The 27,863-nt window shown below is 36.9% G+C and overlaps 1 protein-coding gene across 11 annotated transcripts in view; it reads right to left on the reverse strand.

The window, feature by feature from the left end:
- The window catches only part of PHF20L1 (PHD finger protein 20 like 1), an 84,115-nt gene extending 57,925 nt beyond the window's left edge, over positions 1-26,190 (reverse strand). For 3 of the 11 annotated variants that reach the window (XM_087864605.1, XM_087864604.1, XM_087864601.1), the window contains exons 1-6: positions 25,915-26,190; positions 23,708-23,827; positions 5,686-5,857; positions 5,462-5,546; positions 1,917-2,005; positions 1,604-1,693 (exon numbers count right to left, since the gene is read on the reverse strand). In XM_087864605.1, the coding sequence (XP_087720731.1) occupies positions 1,604-1,693; positions 1,917-2,005; positions 5,462-5,546; positions 5,686-5,857; positions 23,708-23,790 (519 nt within the window). In that variant the 5' untranslated portion in view covers positions 23,791-23,827; positions 25,915-26,190. The remainder of the gene's footprint in view (positions 1-1,603; positions 1,694-1,916; positions 2,006-5,461; positions 5,547-5,685; positions 5,858-23,707; positions 23,828-25,914) is intronic. The other 8 variants (XM_045812243.2, XM_087864606.1, XM_087864610.1 and 5 more) reach the window with 6 other exon arrangements.
- Positions 26,191-27,863: the final 1,673 nt, after the last annotated feature.

The raw sequence follows: 27,863 nt of genomic DNA on the forward strand, positions 1-27,863 counted from the left end.
GAAATTTACTGTATATCTTTACAAAGGAATTCTCAAAGTACTCAAAATTTTTAAGATACATGCAAAGTTGGACTCTCTCAGCACTGCCCACACAACACCTGACTTAGTGTATTTCCTACATGAAAACAAGTCAAAAACTTTTTGGGAAAAGAAGACACTTATAAAATGAGGCCATTTTATAAAAAACAATTCTACAAATATTTTAGTGTGCTAATAATTAAAAATTATGAAGAAAAATGTAAATTAAAAGATATAATACTGTTATTCAGGGCACCTGAGTGGCTTAGTTGGTTAAGCTTCCAACTCCTGATTTCAGCTCAGGTCATGATCTCAGTGCTGTGAGATCGAACCCTGCACAGCACTGCTTAAGATTCTCTCTCTCCTCTCCCTCTGCCCCTCCCCAACCTGGCTTGTACACACTCTCAAGCTTGCTCTCAAAAAAGAAAGAAAGAAAAAAAGCGTTACTCCTATTTTCTTTCAGTAGTTTGTATTCTGGCATTGATTTTAATGTTTACATACATCATAATATAACTATTTACTAAAAGTAAACACCCAATACATCCCATATATTAATTTTTGTAACTTGTAATTTTACCAAAATTGGCTCAGTATCTCACTTTGGAAAAAAATGAAGTTTTAGGGTTAGTGCCATCTCACAAACTTTGAATAACCAGAATAATAAAATAATAGCTTTAAAGCAAAAAAAGAGAGAGAGAGAGAATTTTGTTTAAACAAATATATATTAAACTAAGTTCCCAATGTTTTAATTAATCTTTCTATGCAGTAACCAAGAAATCACACCACTGAATGCTCATAGGAACATTTTATTTATACGTACAAGTAGGAAGACACAAAGCAATTTCCTGATCAAAAGCACTTCTACTTTAAATTGCATTTCCCTATTAACTGGGGAAAAAATTCTGCTAGCTGATGACTGTAAAACTAACTGTTTGAAAACCAGGTGATTTAAAACAATCACACTTCTCAGAAGAGATCAGGAATCATTTTTTTTTTAATACGGTGATACACATTTCTAGATTACTAAATTTATACATTTGGCTGGAGCTGACCAGATGATTTCAACACATTTCAGAATGATACTTTTCACTGCACAGTATGGAACAAATATGTAGCATATTTCCATATTAGACATTTTTATAGATTACTTTCAATTCTTAAAATTAATTGTAGGTCCAGGTGCTGAAAATCCCAAATAACAGCAGAACATAAAAGAAAATATTTTAAATTTCTACTGGCACCTTTTCTTTCCAGTCTTTCAGGAAACATATTCAACCCATGGAATCATGGTTTTATTAACTTCATCCCAGATTCTCCTTTAAATGCTTACCGTTCTTTCATGCTTTGAGAAGTGACAAAGCATGTAACTGACTGCTTACGTCCCATGACTCAGAGAGCCCTACCTGAAACAGCCTACAGAGTGTCAGGTAAGCGCCTTTTAAAAGAAGATTAATGACTATGATTTATAAAAGGAAAGAAGAAGATAAGAAACTCAATATAAAATTTTATATTAAAAATTAACTTTCTAAATGATACTATATACCAGGAAAAACAAAATGAAATTAAAAAAAAAAAAGGCACTTACCTCACTTCCCATAGACTGGTTACACGATCCAGCTGGGTCGATAGGACAACACCAGCTTAGTGGATGCTGGGATTTCACCTGGAACAGAAACTAGTGACCTATAACTTTAGCAGGTCTAAAGCCAAAGAAGCAAAAATCAAGTGTATAATTTATCTTACATTCTAAGCTTCTTTTTCTTGCTGCTATTTGGGGCTATCAGCACATAATCCTACAATTAGTTCACTTTAAAATATACACATAAATTTTTTTTTTTGATTGATCACCATTCAAGAAGACATCCCTTTGGGTAGCTAGGAATGCTGAACACCCTTACCTGCCCCTTAGCATCCTCAGGCATGGCCTTAATGTGCATTCTTTTTAAACAACGAATTACTCCATCATAAAACTGAACTGTGAATGTTCCTGAAACAGGAGCAAGTCAGAATCATTAGAAAATACAACTGAATTTTAGAGCAACACTTGAAATCTAACAAGTAATGCCCTGACAGAAGCAAATACACTGTAACTGCAATAACTGCAAACGCACCGATTAAGAACTCCATCAAGTTGGTTGAAGTTTACTTTCTCTTTCCCTCTGATAACACCATTATTTACAAACATAAATAATATTTCTATAGGAATTATCCTTTGCTCTCTCTGAAAGTTTCTTTTCAGAGATAAAGAACTGATACAGAGACAAAAAAACCATTTACTCAAGGCAAGAGTATTCTGTTCACAGTTTTAATGAACTGGCAAGTAAGAATCAGATCCACAGGCTTCTAAGCTAGAGAATACTTTAAAGACCATCTAGATGAAACTGTTGCAATGAAGATCAGAACACTGAATTCCAAGGAGGCTGAAGGCTCCATCCACAGCAGTCTGCTAAGCAGCGGCACACCCATAACTACACTCCCATCCCTGTGCCTTCCCCACACATCATTCTGCTTTTAGGGCTTGAGACCCTGTTTGCATGACAATCACAAAGTATATTCCCTTTTGGTTACAGAGGCCATGCTTTCAAGTCAACAAAAGTCAGTACTACCACAAAGCATATAAATTACATAGATCTTATACTTAAGAAATTTCAGTATTTTTCTATCATTTCCTGTACAAATGAGGGCTGAGAGCCACTTTAAGTAAACAGATACCTGACCTTTACAAAAGAAGTATAAATAATAAGTGTGGTAATTATTCTGATTGGCTTAGAAGCTGGCATCAAAGCGAGATATACATGTACAAAGATTTTCCTTAATTTTGTAATTTTAATATCATTTGATTTCATCTTTTCTATAATCAGCATAATTCACAATATTGCAGATATAAAGATCTAGACCCAAGTTACTGAAAAAAACTGATCCGTTTAAGTACCCAGGATATAAAAACACTGGGAAAATTCTGAGAATACCAAACCATGCATACACCTTACACCACCATCATTCCTGCAACTGTCCTCTTCCTTCTTCAGTGATGGCCTTCCAGAGGATAGCAGGCTGTCCACTACACCAACTGGGCATTCACCCCTCCCCACTGTTAATCACACTGTGTCTGCTCTTGTGATCCTTTCTCCTTTTCTCTCTCCAACCTACTCTTCGAGGAACATCTCTTCAAATCCCACCCATAATATGAACACGTCCCTGTTAACAGCCTCCAGTTTACAGATTTGTCCCTCCTCTTCAACTTCTCTAAGATATATTTCAAACACCTAAATGTTCATTTTTTGTTAGCTCTGTTTAGATTCTACAGTGAACAGAAGGCTTCTTGAAGGCTTCCTCTGCCTTGTTTTTCTTTGGGGGAATGGGCATGGTGGACAGGCTAATCCACCACGTGGGACATACAGAAATCACAAAACAAATACCTTCAATGGAGATTTTTAAAAAGAAATTACATCTGCCAATATTTCACTAAGGGCTCACTTAAACTCCTCCTAAAATGGCAGAGACTCCAACATTGTCTTCACTCTTCCACTAACGTAAGTTTAATTTTCTGTATTCTATGCCCATGGACAAATGCAATAGGATGAAATATGGGGGCTTTGCTTCTGAGGGCACTGCATGCGTGTGTACACATGAACTTGTATATGCTATATTCCAAAGGAGCCTGAAGCACGGAAGCAAGGTCTCAAAGCTCTCAACTCTCAAAGGAACTGCTCTTCCTTCAAATAGAGAATGCTGTTTAACTGTGCTTCTTTTATTTTGGGTGGATCCATTTACTATCCAACAGAATTGATGCACTACCTCCGCCTCTCCTTCCGCAAACTGTTACTGACTGCCTACATGCTAGGCTCTGGACTAGAAGCTGGGGAGTGCCTGTGTGTAAGACACAGGAATACGAGCTCTCAAGAAGTGTAAGTGCACAGTGAGACAAAGGTCATTCCAGAAAAGAAAAAGTAACCTGCAAACCTAACAACAGAGATGCCCCTCAATTCTTCTGGAGGAAGGTGCCTAGTGGTAGATAGTAAATCATAGCCATATTTGTTATTTCAATTCCTTAAAACAATAAACTGGAATAGGCCTGTGTAAAGTTATATCATAATTTCCAGCCAAACAATGATTTACTTTTCCATACCTAACATTCTTTAATGTATCTCTTCTTAATGTTTCCCCTTTTACCTCCTCTTACCTCCCATTTCTTCTCAAGTTTGTTACTTTAAATTTCCGCAGCTTAAATCCCTTTCACGGTTCCTTCCCATCACCTCCAAATAAAATTTAAATTCTTTAACAAGACATTGCATACACAGATCCTTGCTTCTCTCTCCCACCTCTTTTGATATTCTATCCCTTTAAAGGACTCCTTCACTCCAGTCACACCAAAGTCTTGCAATTCCTAAAAAGTGACAGGCCTCTCTTCTGTTCTTCTGCAACATACCGTTTCTGCTGTCTGAAAAAGCCTTTCATTCCTTATCTAGCTGGCTTGTTTGTCTTTCAGGCTTAAAGGAAGCATCCCCTTACTTAGATTAAATGCTCCTCTTGCAAAGAAGCTGTCACTCAATCAATGTGTGTTTCTTCAGTGAAAAGAATGAATAAGTGGTCAAGTTTAAGAAATAATTGTTATAGAAAACTAATGTATTACTGACTTGAAAAATACACTTGTAAACTATTTTACAACTTTTTAAAGTGAAATTTTAAATAACTTTTAAAAATAAAATCTTTATAGTCCTAATACCAATTTAAATACTAATTCTCAAGCCTTTCCAAATTAATCAGTCTAGAAGTTCTGGGGTTTTTTTTCTAATACATTACCTGCCCGATAGATCTATTTGTCTTTGGCCCTACTAACATACCTGACTTCTGTGTTATTGTCAACATTTCTGATCAGTTCAGTAATTTTTGCTCAATATCAATATTAGATACCAAAAAGGCTATTAGGAAACTTTCAATTTTATCTATAGAAATGAAGAAAACAGGGACAGGGGGAAAATGCAATAAAGGAAATCCTCAAATTGATAAATTTTCACGCTCTTTTCCTCAGAAAACACTGTACTGTATTTCACTTCCAAGTTGATCTGATTTGAATTTCCTTGTATCTTTAACCTGCCCTCACACTCTGGTTGAGCTGCTCATAAAAATAACTTAGAAACAGAGAAGAAATAAAATGCACATAATGTAAGCCTGTGAAATGAATGCTGCACAATTTTAACCAACTACCTACCTCTCCTAATTTAAAGTTTATTTAGGCAGCAAGTAGATCAGGTGTCACGTTATTCTATATATTACAAATAAAATACTCCCAAAAAAGAATATTAGCAGGAAATTTATTAAGTCCGAAACAAAGAGAAGTAACAACCATATGTAACAATTACACACATTAATTAAAATTAGAAATCCAGTTACATTTTACTATTACTCCCATTGTAAATCTCAGGTCACCTCAAATACATACCTTCTTTGTTAATTGCTTCAATCTTGGCAGGGTAATAGCGACAGTCTGTCCAGCGAGCCAGAACTTCTTCTCCAGCTTTAAAATCCTATTTTAAACAACTTTTAAGATCAATACCATGTATAATAAATAAGCATTTCCTTTATAAAAATAAGCTTTCGTAATATTTAACAGAATTCCTTCTGAAGCGTTACATAGTTAGCAAATAGAAAAAGCTTGCTACTCACAAAGAAATCTTCCTCATCTTTTAGCCCTTCTTTTCTTAATGCAGGTCTCTCCAGTGGTCGCAACCTATTGCTATCCCAGTAAATCCATTCATCGTAACGATGACTCCAACGCTCAAAATGGACCAACATCTTGCCCTCCTCATAGTCGATTTTTTCAATTCGTGATGGATACCTCCAAAATAAGAAGGAGCTTCATATCAAGAGAAAATTCTTACATTTGTTTACACAAGGTATTAAAAAGGATACTTTAACTGAAATATTGCTTACCATTAAAACCATAAACAAAACAATATGGGTCCCGATTTTTAAACTACTGAACCCAACAAAGTTTGCTTTGTTATTTTTGTCTTTTTTTTTTTTTAATGATTGATCTCAATACCTAGTGAAATAAATACTTCAATACACTCCCAGTGGAAACGTAAATTACTTGCATTGTTTTGGTAAGTAATTTGAAAACATGCTTCAAGAGCCTTAAAACATTCCTACTTTTTGACTCAATCATTACAATTCTGGAACCATATATACAAAATATTTATAATAACAAAGAAAATAGAAACCAGCTAAAAATATAGTTAGAAAAATTGAAGACTGTCTACTGCTATACAAACAATGGTATATCCATTGAATGGTATGTTATATAGTCTTTAAATGTGGTATTTATAAAAAATTTACATAGGAAAATGTAAAATTAGCAGCACTGTGTTCAGCAGAATTATAAGTATGTAAAACAAATTTGTCTAGCAAAAAATACCAACACATACATTTGTCTCTTTATGGCACAAAACCATTTTGTTTTTTCTATTCCTCTATACTTTTCAATATTTTATAATGCACATCAATGATAGTAGGGAAAGCTCAGTTTCCCTTTAAATTCTAAAATATAAAAATAACATCACATTGCTCTGTCTTTATGTGTGATGATTCTCCTATAATACATTCCAAAATAGAAATTAGTTAACTTGAAGCTTTCAACATGGAAAATTGCCTCATTGTTCCTAATGTACTGTATTAAGTGTTCACAGATGACTCAAAAATTTTTAAAAAGTATCATTAAATAATCTTAAGAATTCAATAGCAGCACATGATAGATGATTCAGCCATAATAGTTTCATATTTTTGCTAGTTTTTGATACATCTGGAAATTTTCTTCTCCGTACAGAAAATTGGCTTTCACTATAAAGCACGACAGACCTTACATAACTTCGAAATTTAGGAACTGATTACTACAGGCTTTATACATCACTCATGCTATTCAAGGCTTCTCAAACATTTCAAGGGCCCTGAATTCTCTGGTATAGCTTCTTTCCCCACTTTGGTTTAATGATACTGAACTACTCGGGACTTCCTGAAAAACACTGAGGTCTGTCAAACATTTGTGCATTTGTACACTCTGTTCTTTCTGCCTAGCCCTAAGCTGCCTACCTCCCCCCTTCCTTTTCTACTCCTCATCCCAGGCTTGGTTTAATGTGTAATCCCCTGTGTAAAGAGCTCCCAGCTCCCTGCCCCAGCTGCTCTCACTGCACCCACCTGACCAATAACCACCTCAGTGCAGCTTTCTGAACTGTGTGCTGCAGAGCATTTATAGCCCTTTCAACATTCCTACCCATGACCCACAAAAGGGTCTGGTGGTTAAATAGTGTGGGAAAATACTGGGTAACAAGTACATTGTTTTCTTTATTGAAAGGCTTCTTGGTCCTGTGAACATGGAGATGAAACATTTACTATTACCAAAGTAAAAGAATCAGGTCATCCTTTTATCACAAAACTTTTATCGTAATAGCAGAGATCTAAGGGACATGAATTTAGAAGCTACCCTCTGGCCTGTGAGCTTCAAGGAATAATAGAGTCATGTCCATCCTTGCATCCCCCAACATCTAGTCCAATGACAGACACCCCCCGGCCACTCAGGCATTGGTCCGACGAGCAAGAAGTGCTGTTAAAGACAATCCGCACATTTCTCCAGAACTAAGAAGGCTGTCAACGTTAGAACCTTAAGTTAGAGCTTACTCTTCTTAGTCTTTTTTGGAGAGTGGGTATGGATGAAGAAATATTGTGTTAAAGGAAAGCATAAACACAAGAAAACCTAGGGAATTAACATACTCCCCCCCAGGTAAACATGCCGACCCCACCCACTGAGAATCAATGCTTTAATGATTATCTTTTGCAATGTTGCTCTAATTGGATGTTTTTGCTCCTCCGGTTCTTAAAACATAAAAACTGTCACTAGCACTGAGGGAAGCCTAGAGGTAAAAATGTCCTTCAGTTTATTTTCCAGCATTCACTGGCCACTTCACCAATATAAAGAGATTTTCTATCAATTATAAAAATGGATAAATTTCTAATTCTACATGTTTATCATCACACCTTTCTATTTTTGAACAAAACATTAGGCATTTATTCTCTAGGCTCCTTCAAATTCTAAATGTAAACAACTCCACATATTTAAAACATTTCTCCAAGTGAGAATGGTCCACAGTAAAAGAGTTAGACACATCTTTATTTTCATAACTTGACTGAATTCGGCAAAGAGTCAGAATCCAAGTAAGTTCAAATCATTTAAATCTGGATTGCATTTTTAAGTAACTTAGAGTTTTCCTAAAATATTTCAAATTCCGCTCACTGACAGGATGCCTGATGTAACAACCAGACTAAAAATTATATTTTGGGGAACTGCTTCAGGATAATTTATAGCATGCTATATACTCTTTACATAAATATCTAGAGATTGACAGGTAAACTTCGGATGAAGGAATTAAGAAGTTAGTAACACAAGAATTAAGTAACACAAATACCCAAGATTATCTCTTTTAATTCTTATAACATTTACTAATCAAATTTTGAATCTTAAAAGTGCCATAAATATTACCATTATCAAGAATGACTAAGTTTCTGTTCATTCATTCCATATATATTTGGGCATCTAATAAGATTAAGGCACTTGCTTGGCACTGTTGGTACAGAAAAAGGAAACATAATTAACTCCTACCTTCAAGGAGCTTAGCTTAGAGTCAGATAAGGAGAGAAAAGAATCCGAATATTTACATGTATGTTAGGCTCTCTGTTCTTTCCTTACTGAGTGTCAACTGCTCTTTATATACCTTATCTCCTTGGATCCTGGTAACCATCCAAGGTATAGATAACACAGTCCAAGAACACACATGGTAGAGTATTCACAGCCAAAACCAATTGGCACAAAAGCCTATAGGAGAAATGGGATAAGGCCTATATCAAAGTAATTATCATATATGGTAAACTGTTAAGTATATACAAAAATTTTACATAAGAAGCTATTAATAATAGTTCAGAGAAAATTGGGGAATTCACTGTTCTTGGGAGACATTATCTATGTTGGTCTTTACCAAGACCAACTAGGGACTTCTAGGGACTTCTATGATTTAGACTTAATGAACAAGGTACAAAAAAAAGTAAAGTATACACACTTTCGATTATTCAATCAATGTTCATTTACTTAAAACCAAGGTTAGGCAATGAGCCAGATAATGAGGATTCAGAGACAAGCAGAATGAGGTTTCTGTCCTCAAGAACCTCTTGATGAAATATTGGAGGAGCAGTTCAAGGAAACCGTTCCCTTTGGCTAGACTATACAACGAGCAATAGGGTGAATAATGAAGAGTGGGACATCAGACTGGACTCATTAGCTACGTTCAAACTGAAGAGCTTTGCAACAGCAAACTAATGAAATGCCCCATCATTCTACAAACAATGGGAAATCCCTTATTTTGGTCATCACTGACACCTCAGGGAAAAAGACCCTAATGTCAAAATCTTTGCTATATGTATAAAATGCACAAAATGGCAACTTAACATATAGTCCTATATAGTGAAATGATTTCCCTGTTCTAGCAAATGGCCCATAGTAATAATGCGTTGATACACACAGTGAATGAAAAATACTGTTGAATAAATGTATTCACAAATGCCTATCTTGACCTACAGCAACACTATTTTGATGCACAATTTGTTTTATTATAATTGGGTATGAATGTAACCTAAAATTTTTCTTACTGAATTTGGAAGATGTAGTGATAATGTTTTTGTTTTGTCATCTTTTTAAAAGCTAAATCATGGAAAACTGTTAAAGTAAAGAACAGTGATTATGCTGAGTCCCAGACATTTATGACTGATTTGGGAAAAGATCTGAGAAGTGGGAGACTGGGGTTTCAGAGTTAAAACAATGAGGGATAAGAAGAAAAGGAAACACCGTGCTTGGCATTTCTTAAGGGTTCAAAAGAAAGAGATGGAAGTATGATTCCTCAGGGTGAGAATTCTACACAGAGCTCTCTTACCCCTTATCATCTGCTACTGCAAAATATCGTAAAATGTTCACTATCAACCTTCCCTACTACAATCCCGGTCTGAAGAGCATGCACTGCTTAACTGATATTTACTTGTGTGGAAAACAAGGGATTGCCTTCATTGCTCTAAGTCTGCCTAGGTCTAGTGTCTTTTACACTTGATTCCGAGCAAGTGTAACAAGCAAACTTAACAAGAAATATGATCCACCCTAAAACTGGTTATTAGGCTTAATGGCAACAAATAGCATTCAGAAATATTGAGAAGATTTTACAATGATCTTTGCTGAATTTCACGGAATTTTCATACTTGCAATTCTACTATCATCATCTGCCAACTGACTGCTCAGGAGCCTTTCTGAATTAGTGTGGTCGAAGTCCTGCAATGGTCAGGTTAAACTGTGGCTGAGTAGAACAAGTCCACGACCAAAAACAAAAATTATTTTCATCCTCTCTGAACTCTTATAATGCTTTATTGCCTCATCTGAGAATACCAACATTTTAACACTGTTACTGGTTATCTCCCACTTGTACAAGACTGTTCAGGGTAGCAATATCTATGGATTCTGGACCAAATACTGACCAAACAGGTTGGTTATACACTGAATATACTGCATCAGTTCCCTATGGTATCAACCCTTGAGTGTGGTCAAAACACAAAGAGAATATGAGAAATCTAAGGTGGGAATCACCATTACAGGTGAGTTGCTACACTAGCTCCCCTGTTTTACACGGGCAGGTCCTGATTCACTCACTACATCACGAGACCACAATGACCTGTGGCTGTATGCAAAATGCTATGTTTCATGTACATGTGAACCAGTATTCTCTTGAAGTAGGAGTTCCCAATTTTAATCAAATTTTCAAAGGGGTCCATGATTAAAAACAAAAATCTTTCTGGAAGGCAAGATTAGCTATTAACACTCATAATATAGATGCTCCATTATCCTTGGAAGGAAAAAGAAATAATGGGCATGCAGCTATTTTAAAAAATTATATTCAATATACTAACAGAAAAAAAATTAAACATTATTTGAACTCATTCTCATTTGTCATCTAGTTTGATATATCCAGATCTTAACCTGTATTGATAAAGTAAACCATGAGGAAATGACAAGAGAAATTCCTTGACACACTTATGGCCTAGGACCTCCTGCAATTAAGCCACCAGACTTACTACCACTACCACACACTACCTACTCATTGATAGGTAACAATCCACTGCACAAGGCCAGACAACATTATTAACGTCCTAAAGACCATCAGAATTCACTCTGAGAAATAAGTGCCACATTAATCAAAAAGGCAAAGTATCTTATTTTTTTTTTAAGATTTATTTATTTATTTGAGAGAGAGAGAAAACAAGCAGGCATGGGGAGGGTAAAGGGAGAGAGAGAGAGAATATTGAAGCAGACTCTCCGCTGAGCACAGAGCCTGACACAGGGCTCAATCTCATGACCCTGACATCATGACCTAAGTCGAAATCAAGAGTTCAATGTTTAACCAACTGAGCCACCCCGGTACCCCCCACCCCAACAAAAAGGCAAAATATTTTAAAAACTTGTCTCAATAGTTACTCAAATTATGTATCTTAAATAATAGTCATTTGTTTATATTGATAGGATAATAAAATTTCTAAGATACATAAATTTAAAAATTGACAGTTCCTCATCCGCTTCATTCAACCCAATAAACAGTGAGTCTCTAATTCACTGTGTGCCAAACACTGAAGTAGGAATAAAGCTAGAAATAAAAATATTATTCCAATCAATACATTAAATATCAGGAAGGAGGGGAGAAAAAAAGAGAACCAAATAAGTGAACACAATTACAATACAATGTTATAGCTCAAACAGTAAAGATATATTATAGTAGTACACAGAATGAATACCTGAATTAGATGTTCTCCTAGATAAAATACGTCTCTAATTTGTAAAAAGTGAAACATACTTGAAATCTGACTTACACATAATCTAAATGTTAGAGAAATTTAGGGAGTTAGGATTAATAACTCAAAACAGTTCTGTGGATAAGGACTTCATAAGCAAGAAACTCTGTGTGTCATAAAAAATGACTAAAACACATTAGAAGAACTAGAAATATAGAGGTAAGAACTCCCTCACATACAAATGTCGGAGGAGGATTATTTGCCAAATAATAAAAATTAATGTAGAATGTAATCCAAAACAAACATAATATTCTTATAACATATTAACCTTTTAAAATTTTAGCTTCCTGTAAGTACTTTCAATTCATACTATGCTTTGTAATTTTCAAAAGCATTCTCTCACCTGTTCAACTCACTGATTAAACTACAAGAACAATGTCACCTAGTAGTAGTATATATTTTTAGAGGAAGTGCTTTTAGGTACCGCATGTTAATTTCTTTCACACTTGAAGAGCAACATACTGAAAACGAAACTCTGGATTAATTCAAACTTGACATTCCAAAATGAAGTACAAAAGAATCTAGACTTTCCATAGCTTATATGTCAAAATCACATCTTCTCCAACACTGAATTCTAAGCATCCCATGACATCATCCCTCAGGTCCTCTTTTCAGAGGCATCCACCCCCAGGACACATGTCCAGTACAAGCTGCCAGACCACCCTACTGCCTATCTGTCCACAACCTTTGCAGCAAAGAACAGGTAAGATCTGAGTTAGCCATGTGTTTTCCTTTAGAACCTTGATGCCGCCATATTTCAAATTAAGGTTTCATTTCAGATCCCTGGATTCAAACTCCTACTGCTGTCTACCTCCCTCGCACCTCAATCTCCTGCCATGCCTACATTTATTCGAAGTCAGTTTCAACCAATCAAAGTGCTTATACCTACCTTTCTACTCATTACTATCTCCCACTGTAAGACTCAATTAGACTATCAAGAATTCCTATCCTACTCTATCTAAAAAACGCCACCAGTATTGTACCAGAAGTTTGTGTATTTCATAAACTTTGTTCAAACCAACATGACCAAATTCCTCGTTACTTAATTTTGTCACAAACTCAAAACTCTAGCAGGCTGAAACCCACTTAGTTTCTATTAATATTTAGCACTTAGAAAACTATTTTACTACTACAGGTAGTTATAAGTGTTTATACACCTACCGATTCAAGTTTTAAGGATTTACATTGACTCCTCTCCCAAATAGACTCTTCTCTACTTAGAATAACCAATATTCATGCTGTTATTTTAATTAAAGTTAACATTTACTAAGTGCCTTTGATGTGGCAAAAACCATGATAAGCTTTTAGTAAGCATCATCTTGCTTAATCTTCGAAGAACCTTTCTGAGTTAGGTACTATTATTGCTCCCAGTTATTAAAGAGAGGTCACAGAGGCTCTGAACGATTAAGTAACCTGATCAAGTAAAAATAGGTATTTAAGCAGATCTCTGAACTGAGGTTTGTCTGTCCTTAAAGACTGTGCTTACATCCAATATATATTCTGCATCTTGCCAACTGATGATTTTCAGCTCCTATCACATTTACTGCTGTGTTTCAAATATAGGGTGCTCTAACCAAGAGGCACTGAAAACAAAAATAAGATGAGAGTCAGATTATATTATGTTTATTTTTTCTTGAAAATTCAATTTTATGTAAGTGCTTTTGATACGAAATGCCTAAAGCTGGTTTTTGTTAGCCCAAAAAGTACAGAAAACAGATTTTATTATACAGAACAAAATAAACATCACCCTATGCATAAAAAGGCTCTTGCTTTATTATTAAAATTTCTCAAAACAAAAGGTGTTTTGTTTTGTATATCTCAACCATGCCTAAGTATGAAACATCACATTAAAATGAAAAAGTCTGAGAAAACAAAGTAGCTTAACTTTTAGGGCGTTTCAAAATTGTTATACTATAAATTTAAAAATTAAGACAGGAATCCAGGGGCGCCGGGGTGGCTCAGTTGGTTAGGCATCCAACTCTCGGTTTTGGCTCAGGTCAAGATCTTGCAGTCGTGAGATCAAGCCCTGCGTGGGGCTCCATGCTGAGAGTGGAACCTGCTTAAGATTCTCTCTCTCCTCTCCCTCTGCCCTTTCCAACCCCCAAATATAGGAATCTAGAGTATGATTTGCTATAGAACTAAGAAAAACACTAAGTGACTTTAAAAATAATATTTACTAATCTAGTCTGACAAATATAATCCTATACTTAGTTTTTGCCTCATAAGTCACAATTCATTTGCCAAAATTTTCTGGAATAGCAACCACATCTCATGATATCCCCAAAATTTTGGGTTCATTCTTTACTAACCTGCCAAAATTCAGTAAGCTTTGCTGGGTATCTGTAGAAATAAAATCATTCCATGTAAGCAGCTTATACTTTGTTACCTTACTTAACCATGATGTACTACAACAGATTCATTTTTAATTAAAGAGGGTCAGCTTTTCGGCAATGAAAAAATAGACTGTTAAGACACATCGAATATTAAATATCCAAATTGTCTTCAAATTCATTGCAACAATTCTCTCAAAGTTGAGTTAATTATAGTTACTGAAATAACATAATACTGGCATATCAATTTCCACTTTAATAAAAAGAAAAGTTCTATTTGCTGACTAATGATCTATGGGAGGTGACAGTAGGGTAGTCAATAGTTCTTCAAAATAAAAAGTCACATAAAAATACTAAAAACTGGGGCGCCTGGATGGCTCAGACGTTAAGCGTCTGCCTTTGGCTCAGGGCGTGATCCCAGGGTCCTGGGATTGAGCCCCGCATCAGGCTCCCTGCTCTGCTGGGAGCCTGCTTCTTCCTCTCCCACTCCTCCTGCTTGTGTTCCCTCTCTCACTGGCAGTCTCTCTCTCTGTCAAATAAATAAATAAAATCTTTAAAAAAAAAATACTAAAAACTGGGAACCTTAAGAAGAAAAGCAAAACTAAGCTGTCTTTTCAATATCAAGTTAATTTCTTTTAAAAATATTATACTACTGATACAGTATTTTCTTCCTCACTTAAAATATCAATTAAAAACAAAATTAAAAACTTTTCAGCATCGGTAAATACCAGTTCTGTCTACTCAGCAAAATTAGAATTGCTAAACATTTTTTTAGTAGAGTTGATTACCACCACAGATAAATTATTTCCCAACTAGTGGCTCTGATCAACTCCCCATCACAAAATAAAGCATCGTCTACTTTGATGTGGCAAGTGTAAAATCTCACAATACACTGTAATAAAATTCAGCAGCAACGATGTCATGAAAAGAGCTGGATGCATGTGATATACAACCGCTAACCTTCAACCAAATGTCAGATAAGCAAATAAAACCACCTTCTCTTTCAGTCCAACCCCTGCCATTATAGGAGCATGTGTGCCCGCGTGTGCGCAGGTACACACACACACACACACACACACACACACACACACAAGTTCCTGGACTTTACACTACGATACATTTGTGAAGGAGGCTAGGAAAAGATCAGCTTGAAGGCTTGATTCAAAGGTGAGCTTGAGAAGGAGAGTTTCTAGGACAAACAGGCCAGAAATTAACCTGCCTTACAAAAGCTAATTCCAAGGAACAAGAATGACAAAATTTTCATGGGCATGCCGGACTCTGAGGGCCGTTCTAAACACCAGATTGATACATATCACTAGAGAAAGTCAGGAATTAAAACAGCCTATGAACACTGAGTCCATTTACTTCCTGAAGCTGAAGCTCAAACTTCAGGGTGTCCATATATGAGGCAATAGGTTATAGTAACGAGATCAACAGGCTTAGAGTCAAAAGAACCTGGCTACAAGATGACTTTTCTGACTTTTACTCCAGATGAACTGGAATAAAACAGTTAATATCTCCAAACCTCTGATCTCTCATTTCTAAACTGGTAAAGATCATCCCATACATGATGGGCTTCTTAAAAAGTTCAAGTGACACACTGAATATTTCCTATATATCCTGAATCATTATAGAAGTTACAATCTCACAATAGCAATCCATAATTAACTATAACTAGGGATAGTCTTTTCCCCGCCCTTAGCAACAAGGATCTAAATCCCAACTATCCAGCCATGTAGTGGTGACTACAGAAACTGGAAGAGCAAGAAAACTGAAGCACACCAAAGTACATGTAGATCGGTATGCTCTATTTTACTGAAAAACAGGAGAAAAAAAAAGATTTTTGAATCATGCATCACTTTGCCAAGTATTTACATTTTACTTCTTCCAACTAACATATGTAAAAACAGACTATAAATTCAAAAATAACCCTGGATATTTCCATTGCTATCCAACTCAAAAACTGTTTATCTTTGGGTTAATAATTCTGTATACCCTAGACCAGTGGTTTTCGTATGCAGTCCCCAGACCAGCAGCATCAGCATCACCCAGAAACTTTTTAGGAAGGCAAATTACTGGGCCCCACTTCACACCTACTGAATGAGAAGTTCTGGATGTTGGCCCAGTGACCTATGTTTAACAACCCCTTTAGGTGTCATCTGTGAAGAGAGGCAGTTTGACTTCTTTGCCGATTTGGATACCTTTTATCCCTTTTTGTTGTCTGATTGCTGTTGCAAGGACTTCTAGTACTATGTTGAATAATAATGGCGAGAATGGGCATCCTTGTCGTGTTCCTGATCTTAAAGGAAAGGCTTCCAGCTTTTCCCCATTGAGAATGATATTTGCTGTAGGCTTTTCATAGATGGTTTTTATGAGATTGAGGAATGTACCCTCTATCCCTACACTCTGAAGGGTTTTAATCAGGAAAGGATGCTGTATTTTGTCAAATGCTTTTTCTGCATCTATTGAGAGGATCATATGATTTTTGGCTTTTTTCTTGTTGATAAAATCTATTACACTGATAGATTTGCAAATGTTGAACCACCCTTGCATCCCAGGGATGAATCCCACTTGGTCATGATGGATAATCCTTTTAATGTACTGTTGGATTCTATTAGCAAGGATCTTGTTGAGAATTTTGGCGTCCATACTCATTAGGGAAATCGGTCTGTAATTCTCCTTTTTGATGGGGTCTTTGCCTGGTTTGGGGATCAAGGTAATATTGGCCTCATAGAACGAGTTTAGTAGCTTTCCTTCTGTTTCTATTTTTTGAAATAGCTTTAGGAAATAGGTATTATTTCTTCTTTGAATGTTTGGTAGAATGAATCCCAGGAAGCTAAAGTTTGAGAATCACTCTTCCAGACTTCACCTGAATCACTTTCAAAACTACAGCATCAATGAGCTTTGTAAAAGAATCCATTAGTTAATTGCTACCACATGGAAAGTCAGGGAGTTAAAGCATCCTACTGGTTAAACGTACTTTTCTAAGCCAATATATTGATTCAAAGTAATTTCAAAATTAAACAATGAAAGTATTTAAATGCATGGGAGAGCAGGTTGGAGAAAGGATAACAATGTGCCCAATACCACTATACTCCAACCTTCAAAACTATTTTTCTTCCAAACTAGATTCACCTTTCTCTATTTTTTCAACTCATTTTTTCTCAAAGTTCCTTCAGTGACCAGCAGTTTTGAGCAAAGTATGTATGACTCCTACTTTTTGTCCATCTTACTTCTGCCTCAAGTATGTGTTATTTACCCATTCAAAAGTGAGATTTAAAAAAAAAAAAAATCTATCCTCCCTGAATACGTGGAAAGCAGATAAAAGAAATCTGAGTTTCTAATTCAAGGGACCTGAAAGATTAGCTAATATGTCACACCCTCATTTTAAGGACATTAAAACAAAGAACTAACTCTCCAAAGTCACAGTTCACAGCAGAACAGCGTCTAGAACCCGTATCTTCTGACTTCCGGTTAAATTTACTTTTTTCAATATTCCCTTTCTCTCACCTTCCAAGAAAACTAGGATAAGCAAAAAACGTGAGCAGAGAAGAAAAAGCTCTATAGAAAATGAATCAATTTAACAAAAGGAAGAACAGAGTAAGAACAAGAACTAGGTGTGTTATATAATAAACACACGTACTATGACCCATTCAGAGTCTAACCTTGCTTTCAACATTTTTTGAGGGGAGAGGAGGGAGAAAGAGATCTTTACGGTTAAAAGTTTATAGGGCTCTTATTGGTGAAAATTTTAAAAATTAAGTAACTACAGTGCGCACTGACGCGGAGCTGCTTGATGATTAAACGGAGCTCATTTAGATCTTAAGATTCAAAATTTGTGACTTTCTGAATGTAAAAATCTCAGATTTAAAAAAAAAAAAAACACATCACAGAGATTTCAATTTGAAATTCTCTGCTAGAAAAGTCCTTAATCTGGAGTCTGTGGATAAGTTTTCTATGACCACCCATAATATATAATTCAATATTTTTGGTATATAAATGTGATTGTACATTTTTCTGATTCTACAGCTCTAATTAGGTTTTCAAAGGTAGGTAGTGACTCAAAGTAAGAATCAATCTTTTTCAAATATAGTTAGGAAAATCCAATATACAAAAATTTTATTCATATCAGCAAAAGATTTCTTATTTTAAAAGTGTTCGCCTAAAGTTTCTATAAATTTCAAACTCACCTAATGTAATTTAAAAATGAGACTGGTTTTTAAATTTGATCCACATACTACTTTTCAGTACTCTTTTACTCCAAATATAGATAACACAACTTATTTCTATTAATGTTTGCCTTTGAATACCTAAATTCAATTAGAAAAAAGCAACCCTTTTTATTCAGAAAATAATGTACTTTTACTCAAATTAGAAAGCACTGTACTTGCTACAATCTCCTCAATTTTCCCACGCTATTAAAATTCTGGTCATGAACATTTTAAAAACACATTTGAAAACGTTCCATACAGTTCAAAAAACTCCCAATGTGTGGAAACAGCATTTGCCAATTCAAATGTACACTGTTCTATCAAACTCTGATACTTGGAGACATCTCCACATTCTTTTTTTTTTTTTTTTTTTCGTTTTTCTTTCCTTTAGATCTAGAAGAGAATTAAATAGGAATATTCCCAAAAAAGGTCAGAAGAACATAACTCATCTGAATGTTTTAAATTAACTCTATATTTGGGGGCGCCTGGGTGGCACAGTGGTTAAGCGTCTGCCTTCGGCTCAGGGCGTGATCCCGGCGTTATGGGATCGAGCCCCACATCAGGCTCCTCGGCTGGGAGCCTGCTTCTTCCTCTCCCACTCCCCCTGCTTGTGTTCCCTCTCTCACTGGCTGTCTCTATCTCTGTCGAATAAATAAATAAAATCTTTAAAAAAATAAAATAAAATAAATAAATTAACTCTATATTTAAATTTCAAAATACTTGATTTGTTTTGTTTTCATAACTAAGTCACTTGCTATACAGTATTTGAATTTCATTAAAAAGACAGAAGTTAAATCAGTAGTCCAAACCAGTCTGATTTGATCACTTTTCTCACTGAACGGTATTCAGAGTGTTTATCTGCAAAGGTGCTTTGTAAACTATAAAGATCTGCAGAAACAAAAAGATTTTACAATCACCTCAAAAAGATGCTTTATAGCAGGTTGCAATGACATGATTTTCCTTCTACATTCCAGGCCAGTCTCATGTCAATACTAAAGCTACATTTAAAACCTTCAGCTCCTCAAAGATTTCTTTTTCACCTCTCCCTCTTCCCTTGCATTTACCTCAGTGCTTTATAATTATGTATTATTTCATAGAATCTGAAGCAAGTTTAAATACATTACTTGATCCTTAATATAATCCTTTAAGTAAAAGCCAGTAACACTGCTTCCATTTTATTGATAAGCCAACTGAGGTTGAGAGGTTGCCCATATTCATAGGACCAGCAAGTGACAGTCTGACTTTGAACCTGCCTCTTGTGTCTTTAGAATCCACTTACAGTATCTCCAGTAGAACTTCAACTCTAAACTTTCTCTTTCCCCAAATACACTCCTGTATCAACAATCTGTATTCTTTTTTCAATCTTATGATGTCAGTGCATTCAAGAGATTATAAATCTGATATGTCGGGGTGCCTGGGTGGCTCAGTTGTTAAGCGTTTGCCGTTGGCTCAGGGTGTGATCCCAGGGTCCTGGGCTCGAGCCCCACATCAGGCTTCCTGCTCCGCTGGGAGCCTGCTTCCTCCTTTCCCACTCCCCCCGCTTGTGTTCCCTCTCTCGCTGGCTGTCTCTTTGTCAAATAAATAAATAAAATCTTTAAAAAATAAAAAATAAAAATAAATCTGATATGTCATCATTTGAATGTCAGGGGTGTGATAGAAAATATGATGGAGGTAAGATCAAAGATGGTTGATTATATTATCTGAAAACATTAGCATATTAAAAGTCTTTTGAGAAAGAAATTAACCAGTATGTTATAAGCAAAACTACATTTTTAAAAATTAAGCAACCCCCCCAAATAAATAAAAAATTAAAAAAAGAAAAGAAAAATTAAGAAACCTACACTACTCAGCAGGAGTTAGGTTTAGACAGTATAGGAAATCCAAAAACCACATACTGGACCTGGAGATGACTGGCCACTTAGTAGCTTCTTAGGGCCTGCATTCATTAATTATTGGTAAATAATCAAACCATCAGTGAATTTTCTGACATAGCTTTAAAGTGATTTTGAAAACAAAAAGTAATAAATCACTATGTTAAAAAATGCAGAGTGTATTTTCAAGATGAAGTATCTTTCTGAACTTTGAAGAATATGTGATATGGTTTGCTCAAGCAGTAATAATGTCCCTTCCATAAGAAAAATAGATTGCACCTTCCTATTAAATCAAATCTACCCCAAACCCACAAGTGGAAGCTTAATGTCAGTTTATTTCTGCCCACTTAATTTAGAGTTTACCCTTTTCTTTCCAGGGCACACAGTAAAAATTATTTTCATTTTTTATATAGGAAACATCTTTTATATATAGGACAAGTTGACATTTTGGGTTCTCTACTATCATAACTTTCCCTCTGCCCTTCTCTGTAAAAGGTAACATAACAACAGGTGATATTGTTTCCTTCATAACAGATACATGGCTTACTGGAAGTGTCTTGCATGGAGGGCCAGTAAGCACTATCTGCACTCCTGCTTGTCCCCCCCTGCTTATTGCCTGTAATAGTTCAAAAGACATTCATGTCAAATAAGAACTCAATACTTTTCCAACTATACTGAATAAATGTGGAAGGTTAAGCATTCTTTATGGACGCAACAGAAGAGAATAGGAAAGAAAATAGGGAGGGAGGGTTAGAAGACAGAGGGGAATCATTTCAGTATATTTTCAGCGATTAACTATTTTGCTCCTCACAAAAATAGTGAAGTTTCTCAACACTTGAATAACCCTTCTACACTTTTACCTGATATTAAAGCAAAAATCTGCAGCATTTACGTGAAATACAGAATGGCCTGTAACAAATGTAATGATATGAAGAATAAACTTTATTATCTTATTTAAAAATAAAACCTGTTAAGAGTACAGTGTCTCACAGAACTTCTCTTGTGCCCATATAAAACGAAATAAATCGTAGTAATTAGTTGTTCTATAGTAAAGTACTTTAATACTAAATGAAAGGGATTGCCCAAGACTAACTAGTTCTTGAAACTACCAACATTAATAAAGTCACAATAAAAAAATTATTTAACTACCTAGAATATGTATTTACAATACTCTTAATTCCTTAATTCCAACTGTAGCAGAATGTTAAAATCTTCATATAAATGAGCTCATAAAAATCAAGTTGCTGACAAGTTTCAGTGATTTCCATATGTGATTATTTTGGCCAATGTTTACTTACTTTAAGGAGACCATACTACTAGGGTCATTAAAATGAAAGCTAAACTTCATTAATGAGTACAGATGCTTGTTACCACCCTACCTAAGCACTTAGAAATTTCCTCGGTGTGAAGTGTAAGACAATGAAAAAACTTCAGCTACAACTATATTTTTTTCTCTCAAATTCCAAATACTCTAAAAGCACATTCAAGCTTGATTTTTAAAGCAGTTCTCTTTTATAATCTTTTTATTTTAACCACTGGATCATCAGTTTGACAGCTGCTGAATCAGAAAACATTTCACCACCGAAAGCAAATTTCTTACTAATACCGAAATTATGTTAATTTCCCTGAAAACCTCTAAGAAAACTAATAAACCGTGTGCTCCTCCAACACTAGAAGCTTTTTCAGTTGCAACTTTGTCAGTTTGGAAGCCTAGGAAAATATGTTAAAATGAATTAACTAGTGATTCAAAAGCCAGTAATTAAAAAAAAAATTAATTAAGATTAGCATCAAAGAAGCAGCATCATTTCTCATACCACACGGAGGTTTAACAGTGTGCCTTCTGAGTGAAAAGCTTCTTTTGGTCAAATGAGAATCAAAGATAGCCAATTACTGACTAAACTGGCATCTTTTGTTGTATGGTCTAACGCAGCGCTTCTCAATCAGGAGCACGTGTGCTCTCCCAGTGAACACTCCGCCACGTCTGGAAATAATTTTTAGCTTCAGGACTATGAGATGCTACTGCCTGGTCCCAGGTGCTTCCCAAGCCCCACCTGAAGTACTATGAACACGCTCCACCTGATGAGATTAACAGTTAGGTCCCCTAAAAAGAACTACCCTCTGAGATGCATCTTATAGGCATGAGGCCAAACAACTGCCTTCCCAAGTCAAACTGTAGTTTCAAAATGTCCCAGAGCAGCGCCCAAGACAGAGCCCATTAACCTGGGTATCAGAGACATGTGCAGAATTCTAAAGCCACTTACTAAGAGACAAAAACCCCAGACCGGTCTAAAGTCAAATATCATGACTAAACAAGATTTCTCCGCCTGCCATTGCCAACTCAGGAAGTTGACTTAATGCAAATCAATCAAGAGCAAATTTGCAAAATACCCACTGTGTTTTTAAGGGAGTTGTAGTGAGAGAAAATGTCAAAAAGTCTGGTGAATGAAGTCCTGGAGTTGCTAAGCCACCAGATCCCTCATCAAAATAAATGGGCTTCAAGACAGCCAAGACAACCCCACTCCCCAAAGAGGAACTCTCAAATGCCCCTCTCAGGTAGAGAGCTGAGAATGGCAACAAGAGACTTCCTCCCAGGGACAAGAAATAGAGGGCAGCAAAGGGGAATAAGGAAAGCATTCCCTAGGAGAAAGAGGGAGTCCTTGTCATTCCTACTGTGGCCTAGTGACCCGTGTGTGCTGTTTCTTCTACTCTCTTTTCCGGATGGTGGTTTTATCCCTATACCACTTATTAGGGGTATATTAGGAGCTTAAATTCACTACTTATCACACATGACCAAAACAGAAGAAATTAAAAAAAGGTCTAAAAATACTGCCCATTTACTATGGGACAGTAACAACCTGCCTTTAGTCCACTATTCCCTGGGGAAAGAGGCAAACTAGTTTTTGATTTTAGATGGGATAGTGAACAGTGACTGTGCTAACCATCAACAAACTCTTTGTTCTAAAAGATCACCTCTAACACAGGCGAAGAAAACAAATTTATATCAAGTCTCATCCAAATATTGGGAAGCTGGTTATCTAAATTAACTCCCTCCTTCCCACCACCACTCTAGCTCATATTAAGTACACAAGTACTGACCCTCTCTATACCTCATAGTCTACATAATTATTTTCAGTTCTCAAACACCTTAAAATGATTCTGAAAATATAGCTTTGAAATGCTAAACCTACACGGTCTGCTGAAGAGGAAGAAAATTAAAAAACAACGTCTATGTGTATTCAAAATGTGAATACATTAATGCTTCTGCCACAGTCAAAAGAACAGCGACTGACCAACATGTGTAAGTCTACCAATGTCGTGCTTTTGGTCAAGAGCTCCGTATTCTCCATACCATTTTTGTAAGTAGTCCAGTGCCTCCAAACGAGCACCGATCTCAAAAGTGATTCCAGGACGATTTGGGGGCTTTTTACTCATCTTGAGATCCTATTCTTCAGTATTTTCTTTTCACTACCTCAAGAGGGAAAAAAAAAAAAAAAAAAGTTAGATTCTAATGCATAAATGCATAGGGAATAAAACAGAATTTTAAAAGCATTACATGAAAAGTTAAAATAACTGCCAAATTTTAAAGAAATTTGAATGATGATTACCAGTATCTGTAGGTAAAGTACAATATACCTTGCAAGCAGTCTTGATCATGAATCAAGGAAAAGGACATAAAAAAGAACTACTTAAAAAGAAGAACAGATGGGCATTAAAACTTGCTAATGGCTAAAATGCTTGAAATTTTAACTTGAAAATATCCAAGAAAATTCTCCACACCAGCTGAAAACAGTTTTCTGTCTCTGAAAAATCAAGACACCTGAGTGTTCTGGAATATGACCACTGAAATTCTTAAGAGTACAAATTAAGGAAGATTTTCAACCAACTGAGTGCCTCATAGTATACAACAATTGATAAGACACTAAAGAGCATATAAAGGGGCAGCAGACACTTCTCTGCCAGTGACAACATCAATAATAATTCTTGTGGGTAGGATTTTTCATTAGCTATGATTTCCTACTTTGGTAGCAAATGATTCAATAATTTTAACATATAAAGTTGCAACAGAAATTTCTTCCTTATACTTCATATTCAATAAGCAATAATGATGAGGATTTTTTTAACTGCGAATTTATTTCTACTCTTATTTCAATATAGTCAGTGCCCACATTGACAAATAAAAGTGGTCATAGTACTCAAACAAACAGAAAACTACAAAGGAGTATCTATTCGAATCTCTCTACATCATTGACATGCACACTCTTTACTCTCCTTTTGGCCACACTGGACACCCAGAACACCTGAGGTAGCCTTTTTCACTGACTGTAGTTGAGGAGTATGAATGCACTTTGAGACAGGCTAAATCAAAACGTAACAGGTAATCAAGAATGCACACCTACTGTTACGGGGCGGGGCGGGGGGGGGGGGAAGAGAGATCCCTAAAACCTTTTTGATATTTAGAATTACTAATAGGACTATGCTCTTTCCCAGGTTAAAAAAGAAAATACACAACTACGGCATTTTTTTAATGGTTTGCTCACAATTCAAAAGGGACAAGACATAACAGGAAAAGTAAAAATCAACTGTCCTTCCCTCTTCGAAAGAATCTAATAGGTAAGGGGTAAAAATAACACCAATACTTGCCATAAAAATATATAAAATCAAACCTAAATACTCATGGGGGGGGAGCCTATCCTCTGGCCATGTCAAGAACAAAGATTAGTTCATTAAAGTTAACAGGAAGCTAGGTCAGAGGATATTTATTTTTTTTAAAAGTCTGGTCAGCGTGTAACATATAAAGCAGTTATTTAAATATTTGTGTAGAAATCTAACCAAACTTTTCTACTGTTCTTCATAAGAAGAACTTAGTAAGAGGTGTTTACCAGTTACACTATTTTCTATAATTAAACATCTAACCCATAAATGTGGAGTTAAGACATACAAACTTCCAGTGATACTTTGGGATGAGGCACCATTTCCTTTTCACCGAGTGGAGAAAGGAGAAAGAACTGGAATTTGAATTTAGGAAAAGGCAAAGTACGACAATCTATTGGGCGGGGGGGGGGGGGAGACTTGAAGCAAAAAGAGAAAAGGGGACAGAGAGAACGCGGAGGAAGATAAACAGAAAAGAACGCAAACAAGAATGGCAAAAACATATCTGGATGGTTAACGTTGCAAGAGATGACAACTGGGAGGGAAAAGAAAATTAGCAACACCGAGAAAGTGAAGAAGCAAAGGTCAGAGAATGGTCTCGGGGCCAAAGAAGGTAGGGGACTGATGCGGGGCGGGAGGGGTTGGCAGAGACAGACAGGAAGGGCTCAGACCAGGCTGGCAGGGAGCAGGAGAAGCCTCCAGGTTTGACAGCAGTCCGGCCCTCAGCAGGGGGGAAGGAAGGGAGGAGGAGAGGGAGCGGCGGCGCCCAGACAATAGGGGCGGCGAATTAAGGGGAGGGACGCGAGAGGGGAGCGGGCCACAGAGAGACACCAGCGCGGGGGCGTCCCGGGCGGCCAGACGGGATCCAGGCGGCCTCCAGGCCCCGCCACCGCCGCCGCCTCTTACCGACTCGGCCTCCTCTCCGCACAGCAGCCGGACCGTCCGGGGCCAAGCCGGGGCACGAGCAGAGCGGCCAGCCCGGGCCTCCGCCTCCGCCTCCGCCCAGGCAGCGGCCGGGGAGGAAGCAGGAGGGGAGCGAGCTGGGGCCGCAGCGCCGGGTCGGGCCGAGGTCGCGCGGGAGGTAGCAGGTCCGAGCCCTCAAGCCCGCTCAGTGTCCGCTGCCATCGCCTCCGCCGCCGCCGCCGCCACCGCCGGCCAGCCCTGATGCGACGCGGGGCCCAGCGACGTCAGCCGCCCGCGACGCGCCGGAAGCGGGACTGGCGCATCACGTGACTCTTGAGGGTTGGGCCCCGGCTGCGCAGCCGATTGGAGAGCCGCCCCGGGAGGCGGGGCTTTGCGGCAGTTGGCTGACGGCTAGCGGGAGGGGCCGTGATTAGCAAAAGAGAGAAAGCTTCAGAAGCCCATTAGTAGTTGTGAAGTGTTTGACCTTTGACAGTTGAGGACAGAGCCTACTGAATATTATTATCGTCGATTTGATAGGAAACAGGTTCCCAAACTCCTCAACCTCAGCACCTTGGGCAAACTTTTGTAAATGCACTACACTCTTTCTTAGATATCCACCTCATTCCACAATAAAAATAGAGCAAATGGTTATTGACATAGTCAACAAACAGCTATTGAGTGGACACTGCGTGGAAGTTACTGTGTTGTTAGTACATTACATGACAACCGCATTCGCACAATTGTATTGCTCTCTATCATATGAGGTTCTTATAGTACAAAAGGCACATATTACTAAGGTGTATGCGTGTGTGTGTTGTGCAGCTGAGGAACCTATGGGTAAATGGATGTGACTTCCCCAAGACCACCCAGCTAAGGATAGCAGAGCTACTTTTGTTGTATATCTACCACTACCAAACTCTGTACTAGGCACAGGAGAAAGTGTCCCCACTGTAGGGGAAACTGACAAGTGAAGACATTCAAAGCAATGTTGAGATGAAACTCTTTTTTCTCTCTCTTTCCAATGTACCACTCTGGATCTCAAGCTTTCTAAATGCAACATTGCATACAAATAACACTTATATTTATCATGCTTTACAGTGTGGAGTTAAAATAGAAAAGTATCTCTCTTTAAGCTTTAATTATAGTGAGATTTGGTAATTTAAACAACTATATTCATATCCTTTTATTCCAGAGACATTCATTCAGCACTTACTATATTACTAATAGCTACTGAGCTAGACTGAGCATAGCGATATATAGAAAAGATATAAATAAGACAGTCTCTACTGGACATTTGTCTTGTATTGGAGTTGCCCAGCATCTGAACTCCCTTTCTATGTTTGGAAAATTTACCATCATGGTTGTCATTAGGGTAGTACACCATATATTTCCAGGATCTTCTGGACACATGGCAGGATTATACTTTCTGCTTTCCTTGGAATTATGTGTGGCCATTTGATTTGCATTGGCTAGCAAAATGAAATTGGAAGTGAGCTTTGTCATGGACAGCTAGTAGTTTTAAAAGGGAATTCACCCAGATTTCTGTCTCTGGCACAGTGATAAGCAATATTTGAGATGGCAGCTGCTCTAGTCACCCAGATTCTAGACAGATCATGATGAGCACAGAACTCACTGCTAATCTACAACTGACATGTAGTATAAGGAGAAAAATAAATATTCACTCTTTTAAGCTTTTGAGAGTTTGGAAGTTGTTTGTTACACAGCATAACCTAACACAAACTGATTGATACACCCCCCTTATGAGTCTTGGAGGCAGAGTCAACCTCCTACTAAATATAAGATGAAAATGTCAGAAGCTCCATTCCCTGTCTCCCTTCCAGGGAAAATGCTCTTCTCACCATTTGTTAAGAATTCACCAATCTTTTTTTTATAATATTTTTTATTATGTTATGTTAGTCACCATACAGTACATCCTTAGTTTTTGATGTAAT

This window comes from Ursus americanus, chromosome 9 (assembly GCF_024610735.1).
Source record: "Ursus americanus isolate L20-20 chromosome 9, mUrsAme1.1.p, whole genome shotgun sequence".
Classification (NCBI taxonomy): domain Eukaryota; kingdom Metazoa; phylum Chordata; class Mammalia; order Carnivora; family Ursidae; genus Ursus; species Ursus americanus.